The sequence below is a fragment of the Seriola dumerili genome, unplaced genomic scaffold (genome assembly GCF_002260705.1).
Source record: "Seriola dumerili isolate Sdu_G_001 unplaced genomic scaffold, Sdu_1.0 BDQW01000024.1, whole genome shotgun sequence".
Taxonomy (NCBI): domain Eukaryota; kingdom Metazoa; phylum Chordata; class Actinopteri; order Carangiformes; family Carangidae; genus Seriola; species Seriola dumerili.
The window spans coordinates 1,480,395-1,496,535 of NW_019174279.1; the positions used below are offsets into that span (position 1 = coordinate 1,480,395).

Genomic DNA, 16,141 nt, shown 5'->3' on the forward strand with positions numbered 1-16,141 from the left:
TTTCGGCATCCGTCTCAGGTTGTCAGGGCTTCAGACAAGCCCAGACTGTACACAAAATCAATATCACAGACTGACAACACCAAGCTAAGTCCAATCGTTACATAGGCCTCCTTTGGTGAGAGACAACTGTTAAGAGTCTATTATTTTTCCTCAGTGGTGCACACAGTATGCGTCCCCCTCAGCCTGACACTGATAGTGATAATGTATGTTGTACAGAGCAGAATCACAACCTAAGCGTTGCATGCATGTATATAAATTGCCATATTGCTGATAGTTTGGCTGTTATTAACATTTCAGCACCTCTTTACTGATTCCTTAATGCAGCACATGGGTAAACTGAATGGACTTAGTGGCGGTAAGCCAAATTTTTTAATGAACTCTTGCACATGACTAAGGCATGCTCAAAAATGTGATAGTAAAGAAACGTTTCAGTGCTTTCTGCTGATGAAAACTTTCAGCTTCACAATTAGGCCTGAATGGAAATCCCTGTGAATGGTACTGATTTCTAATTACAAAGCCACACGATTATTGAAAAATTTTTAGTTTTATTTTGTTGACTGAAGCTTTTTACCAGCAAATATGCAAGTTAACAGAATGTCTACAATTGGATGGTGTAAAAAAAGAAATAAAACTACATTATACAGCAAACACAGCACATAAAGTACACTGTATGACAGGTAAAAATGTATGAATGTTTGCATATACATTTTTATATATATTTGCAAGGCCATGAATGAACTTTGCACCTTAACTTTTACAATAACATTAACAAAAATCCTTGAAGTGCTCAAATAAAAAAAAAGAGAAAAGAAAATTTGAACATTCATATTTCCATGAGAACTAACATCAAAAGCTCCAGAACAGCTACTGAATGGACCTTGCAGTGAGATTGCATATTCACCTTAATAAACTGGATTAAATATGTACAGGTGACAACAAAAACCTCAGTGACATGTTGAAAGTAGTTGTAACAGCTCCTGCGGTATGTTCCCCTCTACATGTTTTTGACGTATTGAAATGCAGCTTCAGTTCACCAGAGAGGTGGTGAGACTGTAGGGCTTTTGTCATGTCTTGATGTCTGAATCAGAGGCTACAGTAATAATAGCGATGTAACTCTACAGCAGCACACTGAGACCTGTTATGAGCGTGAATACCAGATCCAGCAGCCTGTCTGTGTACATGCTCGGATAAGTTTGGCTCCAGGGGATCACAAGTCAGCAGGATAAATGACTTTGGCAGAGATTCATTACTTTGCATTCATAATTGACTATTACAGAATATGCTATTAAACAACACACAGAAAAACATCTCCATTTTCTTCTACATATGTTTGTCAACTGAAAGCTATTAATTGTACTCCGGGTGCCATTCATCTCAGTTACAGCTCAGATATTATTTGTTCGAATATTCTTCTGTGCTTTCAAGCGGAATTTCAAGCTTTGTTTCTGTAAATATTTCCACTTGATCTATATCTTGGAGCAGCCAAACAGCTATATTTCAACCCAAATCGATATTTTTCTTACCTTGCCTTTATCCCTCATGGACCCTTTGCCGAGGATGGACATCTTCACACCCGTTTCTTCCTGTAATCGTTTCATGGAATTTCCCCGTGGTCCCAGCAGCTTTCCGACAAAATTAAACTGTGACACAGGTCAGAGAATAGAAGTGATCAGACCCATTATCAATGCTTTCAACATACAGTTTGTAAGAAGAGGACACATAATGAAAAATGTATAATGTCAAGACAAAACTCTCCCACTCTCTTGGATATAAATCTGTTTGGAAAAAAAGGCTGAACATAAAATATGTTTGCTGGACATTAGTTATCTATTATCAATATAATCTCATATTCCATTCACCATTCATCATGTGTGAAGAAGCTGTAATGTGACCTGTGATAAATCAATATAATTGTTCTCTGTATGTAGCACATTAAAGGTGAACAGGACTCTCATCTGCAGTCTGGCATAACGTATGCATCCATCCTTTTGCTTGAACTGTGCCCTCGCTAGTCATGTATCTTATTGGCGTTTAGGGTCATGCATGTCCTGCCGAGGAAAAAAAAGGAAAGGGAACATGGGCTCAAACCAATAACGTTCCTGAGACTGTTTCAGAGGTCAGTGCTGAGATAAAGTCAGAAATAATGAGTTTCTTCCCAGTGGGAAATTAAGTAATACTATCCAGATGACAAACTATCAGATTCCAGCCTCGGGGCTCTGACGATCATTTCCCTCTCGCTGTGCACCAGCTAGTGTTCATATTGAGAAAAGTAGCTCTGGGTTGTTGCAGGCGCAACACTGCTGAGATTAGTGGTGATTAATCCGAGAGGTGAAACTCACAGCACAACTGCAGTCAGATGGGTCGTTTCTGAAGAAAATATGAGCAGAAGATCAATTAGAAAATGAGAAGAAAAGAGACTTAATCATTTGCTACTTGAAACAAACCCATAAAGACTACTTATACTATCTCACACTGTTATTTATTTATTTATTTATGTTTTATTGTAATAAATGGTTCGACCTTCAAATGTGTGCTATTGGATGAGATGATAAGAGACCTCCTCCAGAGCTGAACAGGTGGTCAGTCGACCACCACACCATACTCTGGCCAACCCTAAAATGATATTAACCTTTTCACAAAACAGACTCTCCCACTGTGGCTGAGCGGCTAATAACTTCACTGCCAGCTGTGTGGCTGCTGCAACTCAACTCCAACAAATGCACACTCAGCTAATTTCATGAACATGATTAACATCATGACTGAATGCTACATCTCATCTTAGGAAGGCACCAGGGACACAGAGATGAAACCATCACAAAAAAAAAAAAACAGATCATCCCCACTGTCCTTGCCCGTCCTCTGATCTGAATGATTAAGGCACCTTTTGTAGACGCCTTTCGTCACAGGGGTTGCCTTGACAGGACTATCCTATAGCTGGCAGGGAGCTTGAGAGCAGATGGTTGCTGCAGCTACGCAGAGAAAGCGCTCGCTGGGCGGTAGAAGAGTGGCCTGTTTTCATTAAGCTAATGAATGTCTGGAGCCACTCTGCTGCTCCATGGTGAGCAATTTGGGCTTCAGAAAGGGGCACGATTCGGTGTTAAATGAGGTTTGAAATGATGCTATGTGCCCCCTGTAGTCTCAACACTGATAACGATGCAGATATTAGAAGGAAGGGTGTTGTGAATCCAACAATTATACACAAAGACATTTTAGACATTGAACAAATATTCAGTCATAAAATGGATGCACTGATATGCTTATTTGCATTTCACAAAGCACACATTATTCTACATGAAGGACAAATATTTAATTGGGAGCTTTTGTGCAGGATGAATTCTGATATATTAATGTGCATTTTAGTACTAAGAAGCCAATTTCATGCAGTTCTGTGTTGTGGACCCCCAAATCTACAGGGCTTAAAGCATCAGGTGATGATTGAGTTGCATCACACAAGTATGAATCTGCAAACCTGCTACAGCAGCTGAGAAAAGCACCTTTCACAAGAACCTCAGAGACAGAGGCTTGTTTCTTTGTTGTACTTTTGAACAAGGTTTTGATGATTTATTTACAATCTGTTTACAGCTGACCCATACAGTGGCCTTGAAAACTTAATGCACTGAAACTCAAGAAAAACACATGAAGTAAGGTGAAACACAGAAAAGTGTTTCACATTTAAACTATTTTTCCCTTTAAAATGTCTTTTGTTTTGTAACTCATTTCCATTTTGTTCTGTACAACAGCATCTTTGTATTTCCAGCATGTTTCATTGTGCTACAAATGTGTTGTCAAACTGGTGAATGTGCTTCTCAGTCTTCTTATGTTTTGTTTACTTGCATGTATTTTCTTTTCCACTCGCATATAAGGAGAACTCCACCAACTTTACACATCAAAGTCTGTTTACTGGTCTTGGAGAATAGGCCTACTACTGCGTATGTACAGTATGTGAAAAAAGGTTGTATAAAGCTTTTTGTGGCTTCACAGAGAGCTGTGTGAAATCTGATAAACTCAAGTGATGTCACTTGAGTCAGTGTTGTTTGGGTCTGAAGACTACAATACTGAAAAGGAAAAAATCTGGGCGTGTGCATTTAGAAGAAATAATGATACCAGACCTCTGTAGCCCACTCCTCATCTCTGCTTGCAACTAGCTGCTGGAGACTACATAGCTGCTACTAGCATTACACACCTGAATTATAAGTAGTAAGTAGTAAGTAAGTTGACATGAATTGTGGGTAAGTTCGGAGGAATGTGTAGAATAAAAAAGACAATATCACTAGTTCTGCTGCATTTATTAAACTGTCCTTCATTAGGCCGACAGTATTAGAGGAGGCAGAGAGCGTTTTTAAGACGCCGTACATTAAGCTGTGGAATCCGACACAGCCAGGAGCTGCTCTGAGGACTGGAAACATAGTGCACTTGCTGTGTGGTACAGGTAAGCCCTGCATTGCTAAATATAATCCACAAGTAAACTCCCTCTTTTTATTTGGTTGTGCCGGTGCTTTTCTGGTTTCATAAATGACTATTGTACAACTATGTTTTAAAAAAAACAGTTTTATATCCCCAAAACTTTTATATTAGAGATGCCAGTGATCTACATTCATCTTGTTGTGGTGACAGACAGCAGCGACTGAGAGTAACAGAAAAAATATTTTGAAAGATTTTTTCACAAAAGGAACAAGTCTGCAATCACACTTGTCATTGTGGTGGCTTTGTGTGCATACCATGCCTGAAAACCAGTGCTGTCTGCAACTGAGACTTGACATGGGACTATTTGTAGTTGCCGTGAAGACATGTAAACATGGGGTTACTGAACCAGGAATGATCCATGTAAAACAACATGTAACGCTTAGAAACCTAACACACACTCAGGTGATACTACTGTGCCTAAATTATATTTCATTTTTGTTTTGTTTATTTATTTATTAATTTTTACTAATGATGCAGTTTAAGATAACTTGAGTCCTTTACTGATCTTGATACCAGATCAAGACAATAGCTCTTTTCAGAGGCACGATGGTGGAAAGCACACTGACTAATCCTTTTGAAATGGTTTTGCACCTGTAATGCACCACAGCCCCCCAGAGCACCAAGTTGTTAATATTCATATGGAATTTGGTGAGTGAAGCCTGACCTCGTATGGATTATCACATACAGTATATAAAACAATATAACCACTGCTGTCTATAAGAGGATTCATTTACTTGATGAAAGAAACAGTTTCTGCTGAAGGCTGCGGCATTTCATCTTTATTTCATACCATGTCACTAATGTTTCCTACAAGGCCCGAGATCTCTGTGAACACACAGTAACATCCCAGCCGAGAGTCAAAACAGCACACGAGAATATTTTTCTATACGCTAAAATGAAAATAATGTAGCTTTGAAAAGAATCTCCCTTTAATGACCTTGATTGTTTAAATGCTGCTAAATGTAAAGCAATTAAAAAAAATTTAAACAACAAAGATGCACTCACATAAATAAGAATCAAACCTCAGTGTGATTTTATGAACCAAACCAGCATGTCTCTGTGCTTTTGAGTTCCATGGGAAGCAAGAAAAATATTGAAAGGTGCTGTAACGCTGTAAAACAAAACAACTTTTCACCTTTTATTTTATAAAGTGTGCATGGTGGCTACCCTTTAATGCAGTCAAGATTTGCGGATGTCCTGAGGCACGTACTGCCAGGTTAGCGAGCTGTGCTATTGGGGAAGTCCAGGTCCTGTCTGATAGGAGGATTAAAGCCTCAGGTAGAGGTTTATGCTTTAATGACAGCTAGGGATGACTGGGCTGTGAGCCAGTCAGAGGAGTGTGTCCTATCAACTCCGCAGACATTAAAGAAAGCAGATGAGTGGTTGTTTGGTGTGTGTCTGACAAGGGGCGGAGATTAACCATTCACCTGATGAGAAAGGCATCCAAATCAGCTGAGTGTTTAAAGAGAGGCTGTCTGTCAGTGTTAATGCTAATCGCTGGTATAGGATGTTAAGCTACGACTTCAAAACATGAATAAAACAGCATCAGATATGTGAACCTAGTCATTTTTGAATTGGGAAACATCATGTAATTCACAGTGTATAATATTTCACAGAGAGGAGCATATAGTCAAACAAGTTGCAATACAAAATATAAGGGAATAATTATTAAATGTTCATTTGCACAAAGTGACAGAATGACCTATCATCCCTCATCTTTATCACAACCAACAGGAGCAGCTGTTCTAATAGAAATGTCACAAATCTCATTAATATGTAAAACCAGACCTGTCGCCCAGATGGCCTACACTCACAGACAGTAAACAAAACAAATATCACGATTACTGTAAATTTTAACAGGTGACAAACAAACTTTGACAGGCTGTGCGTTCGCTGTCAGAGCAGCAGCTACATAGCAAGGAGAAATCAATGCATACAATCTGAGCTCTGTTTGTGCGAGTCTCTAACAAGCTACAGCCTTTAAGTGACAAATGAAAAAAAAAAAAAAAAAAACACACGTTCTTTTCTGCACTGAATGTCGTCCATTTTTTTTGTAACTAATGGAAAGGCAGCGTTTTGCAAATCCTGTTCAAAACGCAACAAAATCGAGGCAGCCAATTTGGTGATCACTTTCACTGTGTCTCAATATCACACTGTATTGCAATGCTACAATGTACACATTGCCTATGAATCCTCATTCCATTCTGTCTTGGCAGATAATATACAGTAATTCACAGTTAGTTATTTCATCCATTATTAATGCGAGATATTAACACGGGCAGCTTTAAAGTGAAAACAAAATGCTTTTCTTTTACATTTATTATTTTATTTTTGACTTCACTACTTCACTACTACTGTGATCAGCCCCTTTCTGTCGTGCACTTCATCTTAAGACAATAATGTCAATCAGCAGCACACTTAAAAATCAAGTGAATCTGTGCTGCGTGCAGACATTTTCCTTGATTCGGTCAAATTAGAGTGCGCACAGCATACTGAAAACTGTATCTCATATGGAGCTGGGGCACAGTGTACAGTATGTGGGGAGGTTTTTAACATGGGGAGGCATTTTTATCTTTATTATATCTCATGAGCAGCACTGTGGCAGACAAAGCCATCACACAAACACTGACTCAGTGGCATCCCAAAGTGGAACTGTGATGCTATCATACAAGTGCTTAATTTTAATTCACACTCAGTGCTCCCTGTGCTGTATTCAGCACTTATCTAAGCAAAACACCTTTCCACATGATAGGGCTTTCTTTGGGACACTGACATCTCTGGGCCGACAAAAATGGAATTTCTCTATGGGTAGAGCACAGCTGTTGCACTATTTAAAGGTTACAATAACCCAAGACTGATAAGCTCGAAATTGTGGCACCCACAAGGACAAAATACAATTTAATGTGTTGCGGGCTGTGTATGCACCTGCAGAATGGATAGTTAAAGCAAATACCCTACAGAGGTGAAATAGCTTGTTTAAATGTGACAGAGCAGGAATATGCCCATTTTGCTTTTGAACCAAATCAAATTTGTTGTAATTAAAAGAGAACATTTTTTTTTGTAACATTCTCAACCAGCACCGGACTCACAAACAGTATCAGCCATTGAAAATCCATTTCATGCCCAAAGGTTATAAGATGCTAATCAAGCTGTCTCATTAAACAGCAGAGGATAAATTCTACTTAAGTGATAATGAAAATGACGACGCTGATTATCTTAATCATAATTTTTGCTTTAGTAAATGGTGATCTCAGCATGCAATTTCAAGACTTCCATAAGCATTCCGTGAGAGCATCATTTGTTTACATGTCAATATGGGACAGGTACAGATGTGCCTCCTCTTCTCCTATTGACCGAGATCAACCCTGTTTTCAAGGTTTCATCACTTTTTTCAGGTGAGATTAAACATAGAAAGTAATGGTAAGGTCATTGGAGGAACGCTCCGAGGCCAGATTCCTTTGTCTCGACAGGCTGTAAAACGACAACAGACCTGACGTAGATTTTACAGAGAGTGGTGCGCAAAACACACAAGTAATCCCCTATGAATGATGCATGCAAGCGGGGCCAGTCCATAACAAGATCCATCATCCTCTTAGACTTTATCCAAATAGATCTGTGGTGTGGCAGCTGCAGGCTAACCAGCCAGATTCATACACCTCACACATTTTCCTGCATCAAAATTAAGTTACTTTCAATTATACATATAAAGACATACTGTGGTGGACAGTAACTGAGGTACATTTGAAGTACATGTTATGAGGTACATGTACTTAACTTGACTTAGACTTCTACTCCACTACATTTCAGAGAAAATACCTCGCTTTTTATGCCACTATATTAATTCAAGACCTATTTTACCTATTTTGATTTAACATAAAAAAATAACAACATATGAACACTTTATAAAATACGATGCATTATCATAGATTAAGAAAACGAAGGAGTAAATGAAGTAAGATATTTAATGCGGGACTTTTTCTTATATTATGTTTTTATGTTGTATCATTGTTACTTTACCTTTACATAAGTAAACAATTTGAATACCACTGCTGACATTAATTCTACAGTTTTGCTGACAGCAGCAAAGCTGAGATAAACAAGAATCCATTTTCTTTTTGTTTTTGCCAAAATGTTCTTCTGTCAGATGCAGTAGAATATTCTAATCACACTTTTACAGAAGTTACAACTGTGCTGTTGCAAACCCTAGGAGTAAGTGGAAGACACTGACATTTTAATCCGTCAGATTAATTTTGCAGTGTAGACTCTATTTTCAACTACATGAACGTCGCAATTAATTATAATTGTTGTGTCACAATAGTAAGTAATTTTAAGTAGTTAATTTCATGAATAAGATGCATAACATACTGTATTGAGGTTGGTGGTCATGGTTAACTGTGCTGGTCCAGTATTTTATGTCCATTCACTTCTTTCAATGTTTAATTCACTAAAACAAGAACAAAAATCGTATGCCCTCTCACTGTTAAATAAATGGTCAAATGAAATTAAATATTCCTATAATCTGCTGTGTTTGCATTGATTTGTCTGTGGATGCCATAGTTATAAGAACCTGTTATGTATCCACACACACACACAAACACGTGTTGTGTGTAATGCTGTGTGTTTCGCTCACTCATTCACTTTGTGTCACTGTAATGATTAACCCTGTGTATGCGCCTGGGGCTTGTTTTGTTGATATCATCATCACTGCAATCCACCTGAACAGTGAAACTATGTATCATCACAGAACAGGACTAAACAGGCTTTTTTTCTCAGCAGACATTTTCACTTGTCATAGCAGCAGAAGCACATGTGGAACTAATAACATTGCATAGCACTGAGGTGTGTCAGCGGCCCAGCGTGCACAATACCAGCCTCCCGTAACAGGCCAATGAAATGTAGCCATTATTCACGTTATTAACAACACCTGACACGTCCAAATGTCTCCAGTGACCACGGCCTACAGTGTGTGTCTGTCAGCGCACCGTAAAGAATGACTTCATCACCACTGGCTGTTTCACTGTTAGACGGCATTAATCCTCCATGTGTCACGTCGTCACATCCGAAACCCTGCAGAAGAGTTCTCCCAAGTAATAATTTAATTACTTTGAGTTTAATTACTTTGCAGGGAGATGACAGGTGTAAGCGGCAATAAGCACTGTCAGACTGCTGGAACGTGAAAGAGCAGATTTATGATATTTTATTCTTTGCTCTGCCCTTGGTGACACTCAGTAAGACTGGACATTATTGAATAGTAGACACTAGTAGAAAATAGCTGTGACACAAAGTGAGGTTCCAATGTGAAGCAAAATAAAATCAATTGGTCTGTGCCTCTCAGAGGGCCAGATGTTGTCGGAGTAAAAAAAAAAAATCAAATATATCGATCAGTGAAAACTGGCAAGAATCCATATCTCTGTAGCCACAATGTAAAAACATTTTTCATGGCAGTAAAATTAATGTTTATCTCTGTCCTAGCCCATAAATAAATGTATTTAATTTCTTTTACAGAAGCATTAAAGAAAACTGGTATAACAATATGTGTTCTTTATCTGTCCTGCAGCTGTTATAAATATGATAACATCTATTTTTAAACAGTATTATCAAAAATGAAATAAACATGCAGTAGGCTGTATTTTTGTCTGAAAACATGTATCTAGTTTAAACTTGAAGACTTGACTTGTGTCCTTGTGGTGTCAAATTGTTTCAAGTAAGTGTCAAAAATCAGTTTGGAACTAGGTGAGGTTTTTACTCTTTCCAATCGCTGCGTTACTTTTTTGTTTCCCCTCTCTGCAGGACGTGCTCCTGATCAAAGAGTTGCTTGATGTGGCTAATTACTATTAACTCAAAGTGCAGTGTTACCAAGATGTTTAAGATAGTGACACTGCAGTCTTGTGGGGTGCTGACTGTGCAATTAGGTCGCACAAACTGTTGTTGGACAACTGCTCTGTCCCCCCTAGGACCACTCTGCTTTGCTTACTTTGCAAAACTGGCACTAGTATGCTAATTATACACAACCAGGATTTTGAGCCTGTGTATTGTACCTGTGATTTTTTGTTTATATTCACATGTATGTTGTTTCACCAATACATTTTTTATATATCTCAGTTCTATCTCAGCAGTTGTCAGTTTTTTTTTTTTTTTTTTTTTTTTTTTTTTTTTGACTCCAAGCTCCATTGGTTTTCATTAACCATCTAATCAGGAGCTGAGTCACACATGGGACACCAATGCAATTAGTCAGCAGGTCGGATAAAAAAAAAAAAAAAAAAAAACTATCCCTCCTCTACAATAATCTTTTTTTACTTCTCATTTGTAATCTCCCAGAAGAAATGGGTGTTTGACTTTATTAGAGAGACTTGCCTTTCAGTTTGAATGTTAAGTTTTTACTGTATGTGTTTATGTTTACTTCTTCATGTAAATCCTGAATCCTAACCCTAAGATAACAGCATGACAGACTTTTCAAATATTGCTGGAAGTCTCTGGAAGAGTTTATTCTTAGCTTTACATACAATAGGAAAAATCAGTGTTCACAGTTTGGAGGTACTTCACTGATGCTGTATGGATAGACAGAGAATGCACCTTCATGGGCTATCCAAGAGTCACTGTGGGTTTTCTGTTCACAAGAAACTCGCTAAATTGGCAATTTTATAGATTTGAAATCCATTTAATAGAGCGAGGAGTTCCTGAATGCAACTTAATTACTTTCTCTGTACTGATCCTAAGGAGGAAACAGCAAATTGATTTCTATGCAGTGTCTTGAGGTGCTCACTGGACTAAAGTACACGGCCTGTGCTCCTGAGGGACGATTAAAAGTTTCCCTGTCCTCCTGTCCTCCTGACATCCTCTGATAAGACAAGACAAATTCCGTAAAGTACATTTAAAACAAACATCATATGACTGTTCAGTGTTTCTGTATCTAAACGCCAGCTGTCCCATGTGTGTGGTCCCATGAAATAGCAGTGAGATACTGAAACAAGATGCTGGGGCACGACTTGAGAAGTGATTCATTTCAGATCAGCACTCGGATACAAAAAGTGTCAGAGTGTGTGGAAGCAGAAAGCGATGATGGTGATGATGATAGCAGCATTGCTGCAAACTGAGAGTGAAGAGTCATAGATTTGGTTTAAAGAAGAAAGGGGCCCTGCAGGTTTGTATATGATGTGAGGCACTGGCTTGGTCAAAACCTATGATCAGATTTGGTGGACAGGAGGTTTAAAAACAGGATGCTTCAGCAGAGGAATTTAAAGGAAGAGAAATGAGAATTATTTTCATTTTAAACATTAAGAAAAGTTGTTTTTTGGTCATACTAAAAATGTGGCATAGATGGTGAAACATTACACCCAGCAGATTGATTTTATGGGAAATATCCTGTATCATCTTATATAATTATTTTCATTAATATACCATGCAATGAAAAGCTGTTAAGAGGCTATGAGTATGAGTAGGCTATCAGTTAACTAACAAAATCAGTTTGAGCACAAATTTAAATATATCTATAAGACTTTGAGACAAGATTTTGAAGAGTAGAGTAGATGTAAAAAAAAAAAAAAAAAATCAAAAAATCAAAAACTAGCAGCACATATTCAAGAGTATTTTTTTTACTGTGTGATTGAACAATTATGACAGCTGGGCACAAATATATGGTATTTAAAAGAAAAAATCTTAAAAACAGTAGAATTATTCCCTTTATATACTAATGATCTGGAACTGGCATTGACTCAAACAATGTTTGCAGTATATTATGTATTTGCACAGCAGGACAAATAATCAATAAACTATATCAAAATATGTTCTGTTGCGGTCTGTGTTGCTACACTGAAGCCGTTATTCTTAGCTGCCTGTTGCACGACTGTAAATGCAAAGTGAGCGGAGCAGCTTTCCTTGATTACATTGCCAGTGAAGCCTTTTGGTTCTCCACATGCAGCTGTGTGCTGTTGCGTAGCTGCCCAATGGAGCAGCCTCATTAGGCCACATTTCAAACTCCGTCAGTACTGACATCGCATAACTCAGAGTAACTGTGTACTGTGTCATACAGTGATTTATGGTCATTGTTCTTCACTGTACCCTTGGGTGCTTTAGTACGGTAAAAAACTTTCTTTTTTGATGACTACATCAAAATAAACAGACACTGCCCGATGACTTTCTATTAGCCTGTTTGAGGTTTTCAGCGACGAAGGCATTCCTGCAAAAGGTGGAGCAGGTGAAGCTGGAGTGCCCTCACTAAGAGGCTCCATTCACCCATTGACACCAAAAATTAATGACACACTTACACATGCTCAATGTTTTTCAAATGTAGCCCTGCTCCTTGCTGTTTAACTGTTCTGGTCATTTAGAAATAGAAGCTCAGTTTCTTCCCACGGAAAAGGAGGTGCAGGATAAGATGTGGCTGTGTTCTCTTACCTTTGGATACTGTTGAACTGGAATGAGCACTCTTTCGGAGAGCTTGATATTTTTATTGCTGATGATATCAAGATATTTCTTCATGTCACCATCTTTTCTCAATTCGTCCCCTTCATACTTTTCAATCTCTGCAGCAAAAAAAAAAAAAGAAAAAAAAAGAAAAAGAAAAAAAAATATAGATAAGAAGATAATTAGTTTGTTAGGTAACTGAAAAAGCATCACTCACATCTTTAAGCCTGCTCTGGAGCCAACTGCAGCATGACAACCAACCAAACAGTGTGATGTTAGTCTGGGGACACATTAGGAGAAATGTAACTAAGCGCTGCATCACACAGTGAATATTTAGATGATTATTTTGGTGTATCAGCTGTAAATATGCTTGCATTGCAAACTTTATAATATGAGATTATCCCGCTGACTCCTGATACGTCCTTTACATCAGGCCCTGTAATCTCATGATCCAGTAATTCCAATCAAAATAACAACAGAGGCAAACAGTCACACTCAGCTTGCTGCGCCTCACTTCACTGCAAACCGAGCTCTGGTGGGCTGTCAGCAGTCTCTGATCCCCACATAGCAAAGGACTTAAACAGATGTCAGATTAAACATATAAAACATTTGATATTAAAGTCATTTGGGGTTCAGATTAGATCTGTGAACTCTCACATTAAGATCATATTTGCAGATCATTGGTTCCAATCAAACTGCAGTATTTCCCCTCATAATTTACTAGATGGACAAATCATGTGCAAATTGGCTCGATAGTCCTCCTGTGTCTCCCCAGTGTTATTGCTAATAGGAAAGAGATGAGAGGTGGATATTACTGTCCGGCTCAGCTTGACAGGAACAACCAGAACACTGATTTTTCTGGACTGATGCATTTTACTGCACTTGGACTGAAAACACCCACAAGACATTAAGCTCTTGAACTGAATCTATCTGTTGTTCATCTTGCAGGGATCCTCCTTGGTCGCTAATTAATACTCAGTGGAATTGTAATTATCAGTCGGCACCACACTTGCTGGACAATAAAAGCTGTTCCTGAACAAGAACCCCTCCTGAGTTGCTATATTGAAACTCAAGAGTTAATTTAGGCTGGAGCACTTCACCCTTATCTGAGCTGCCAACAGCTGGTGGACAAAGCTGTGAGGTTAACAAACAGCTCTGGCTCGGACGAATGAATGGCTAAAAATGTTCACTAAAGAAGGAGGTCGAGTGTGGACTGTTATACATCCTCATAAGTGTCTGAATCCGAAAGAATCTTTGTTAAATGTCTCGGAATCTGACTAATTATCAGTTTATGTGGATATTGTGTTGCCATGTTGGCAAAATGTTGCCCACTGGACATCCACAACAGCTTAATGATCCATCTTTTCCAGGCAGTCCCAATATTCACTTGTTACAGTTTCGAATGGCCAGAGGTTTCCGTTTTGCACCATGAATTAAGGTAATTTGTTTGGTATTGCTATTGTCTGTGAAATCACAAAGACCAAATTCCAACTTGCATCGATTTCTTCCAGCATGACACAGTCTCTCTGATTGTGCCTGATTGTTCAGGGAAGATCATTTAAATTGGAACATGCTGTCTCACCTTCTTTGCTATTTCTCTCTAAGACGACTCTTAGCAAAGCTGCAAAACACTCTCAGAATCAGAGGCCATTCAAAATGGGAGAGTGCAATGATTGAATGTGAAAAATACCTTTTTAGGATATTAAGTATGTGAGTCACTGCCAGATGGAAGAGTCTTAACAGAGATATTTGCCGAAGGAAAAGTTTTGTTCATTACTTCTCAGGACTACTTTCTGGATTCTTTATCAAATCTTTCAGGCGGGTAAACAGACTGAAAGACCCCTCTAACCTTTTCTTCCCATCAGCACGGCTGATTCACACTTCGTGACACTTAGCACAAGACAGGTGTCCCAGGATAACAGGAGCTTACAAAATGTGCCTTTTAAAAATAACACTTATGTGGTTTGCCAGAGGAGATAAATCAAACACAACCTGTGGTGTACATATTTTCAACTAGCTGTGCTTTATATACAGTAGCATGGTGCTGCATAGGGACAAGCTAAACATACAAAGTATAGGCCTGTAGGCTACATGAAGAGAATGTGTCATTTCATTTACTATTAACGGGGATGTCAGTCCAACAATTTGTTCCAGATTCAAATATTTTAACTTCTACTTTTTGTCATTAAATGTGATACAGATATTCATGGTCCCCAGGTGATAAATTGTAATAACTTTGATCATCCTGTTCTCTATTGCCATCTTCATGTTTCTCCATGACTTTGGTTAATAACAAAATACTTGCAAAACTAGTGACATTCCCATCACCCTCAGGTGAAATTTGTCTAATCAGCAAATGTTGGCATGCTATCTTGAGGGACAACATGGCAGACATTACCTGCTAAACACTAGCATGTTATCATTGTGATTGTGAGCATGTTAGCATGCTGTTGTAAGCAACGTCATAGTACAGTAAGGCATAAAAACATCAAAAAATGTCATAGTACAGTGAGGCATAAAAATCTCAAAAAACGTCACAGGATAGTAAGGCATAAAAATCTCAAAAAACGTCATAGTATAGCATGGCATAAAAACCTCAAAAAACGTCATAGTATAGTGAGGCATAAAAACCTCAAAAAACGTCATAGTATAGAGAGGCATAAAAATCTCAAAAAACGTCATAATATATACAAGGCATAAAGAGAAAGATTCTAAGACTGTAGTCGAACCTACATTTTTCTAGCTGTGAAGCGACAATTCTAACCACTCTACTACGGTTTTTCCCTGCTTCCTCAGTGTTATGCAGCATAAAATGTTAAAAAACGTCATAGTATAGTAAGGCATAAATATCTCAAAAAACGTCGTAGTATAGTGAGGCATAAAAACCTCAAAAAACATCATAGTATAGTGAGGCATAAAAATATCAAAAAACGTCACAGTATAGTAAGGCATAAAAATCTCAAAAAAAGTCACAGTATAGTAAGGCATAAAAATCTCAAAAAACGTCATAGTATAGCATGGCATAAAAGCCTCAAAAAACGTCATAGTATAGCATGGCATAAAAACCTCAAAAAACGTCATAGTATAGTGAGGCATAAAAATCTCAAAAAACGTCATAATATATACAAGGCATAAAGAGAAAGACTGAAGTCGAACCTACATTTTTCTAGCTGTGAAGCCACAATTCTAACCACTCTACTACGGTTTTTCCCTGCTTCCTCAGTGTTATGCAGCATAAAATGTTAAAAAACGTCATAGTATAGTAAGTCATAAA

At 38.1% G+C, this 16,141-nt stretch overlaps 1 protein-coding gene across 1 annotated transcript in view; it reads right to left on the reverse strand.

Annotated features, from left to right (window-relative positions):
- Positions 1-16,141, reverse strand: part of khdrbs2 (KH RNA binding domain containing, signal transduction associated 2) — an 85,805-nt gene that overhangs the window by 26,134 nt on the left and 43,530 nt on the right. The window contains exons 2-3 of the mRNA XM_022763570.1: positions 12,859-12,986; positions 1,524-1,640 (exon numbers count right to left, since the gene is read on the reverse strand). Of these exons, the coding sequence (XP_022619291.1) occupies positions 1,524-1,640; positions 12,859-12,986 (245 nt within the window). The remainder of the gene's footprint in view (positions 1-1,523; positions 1,641-12,858; positions 12,987-16,141) is intronic.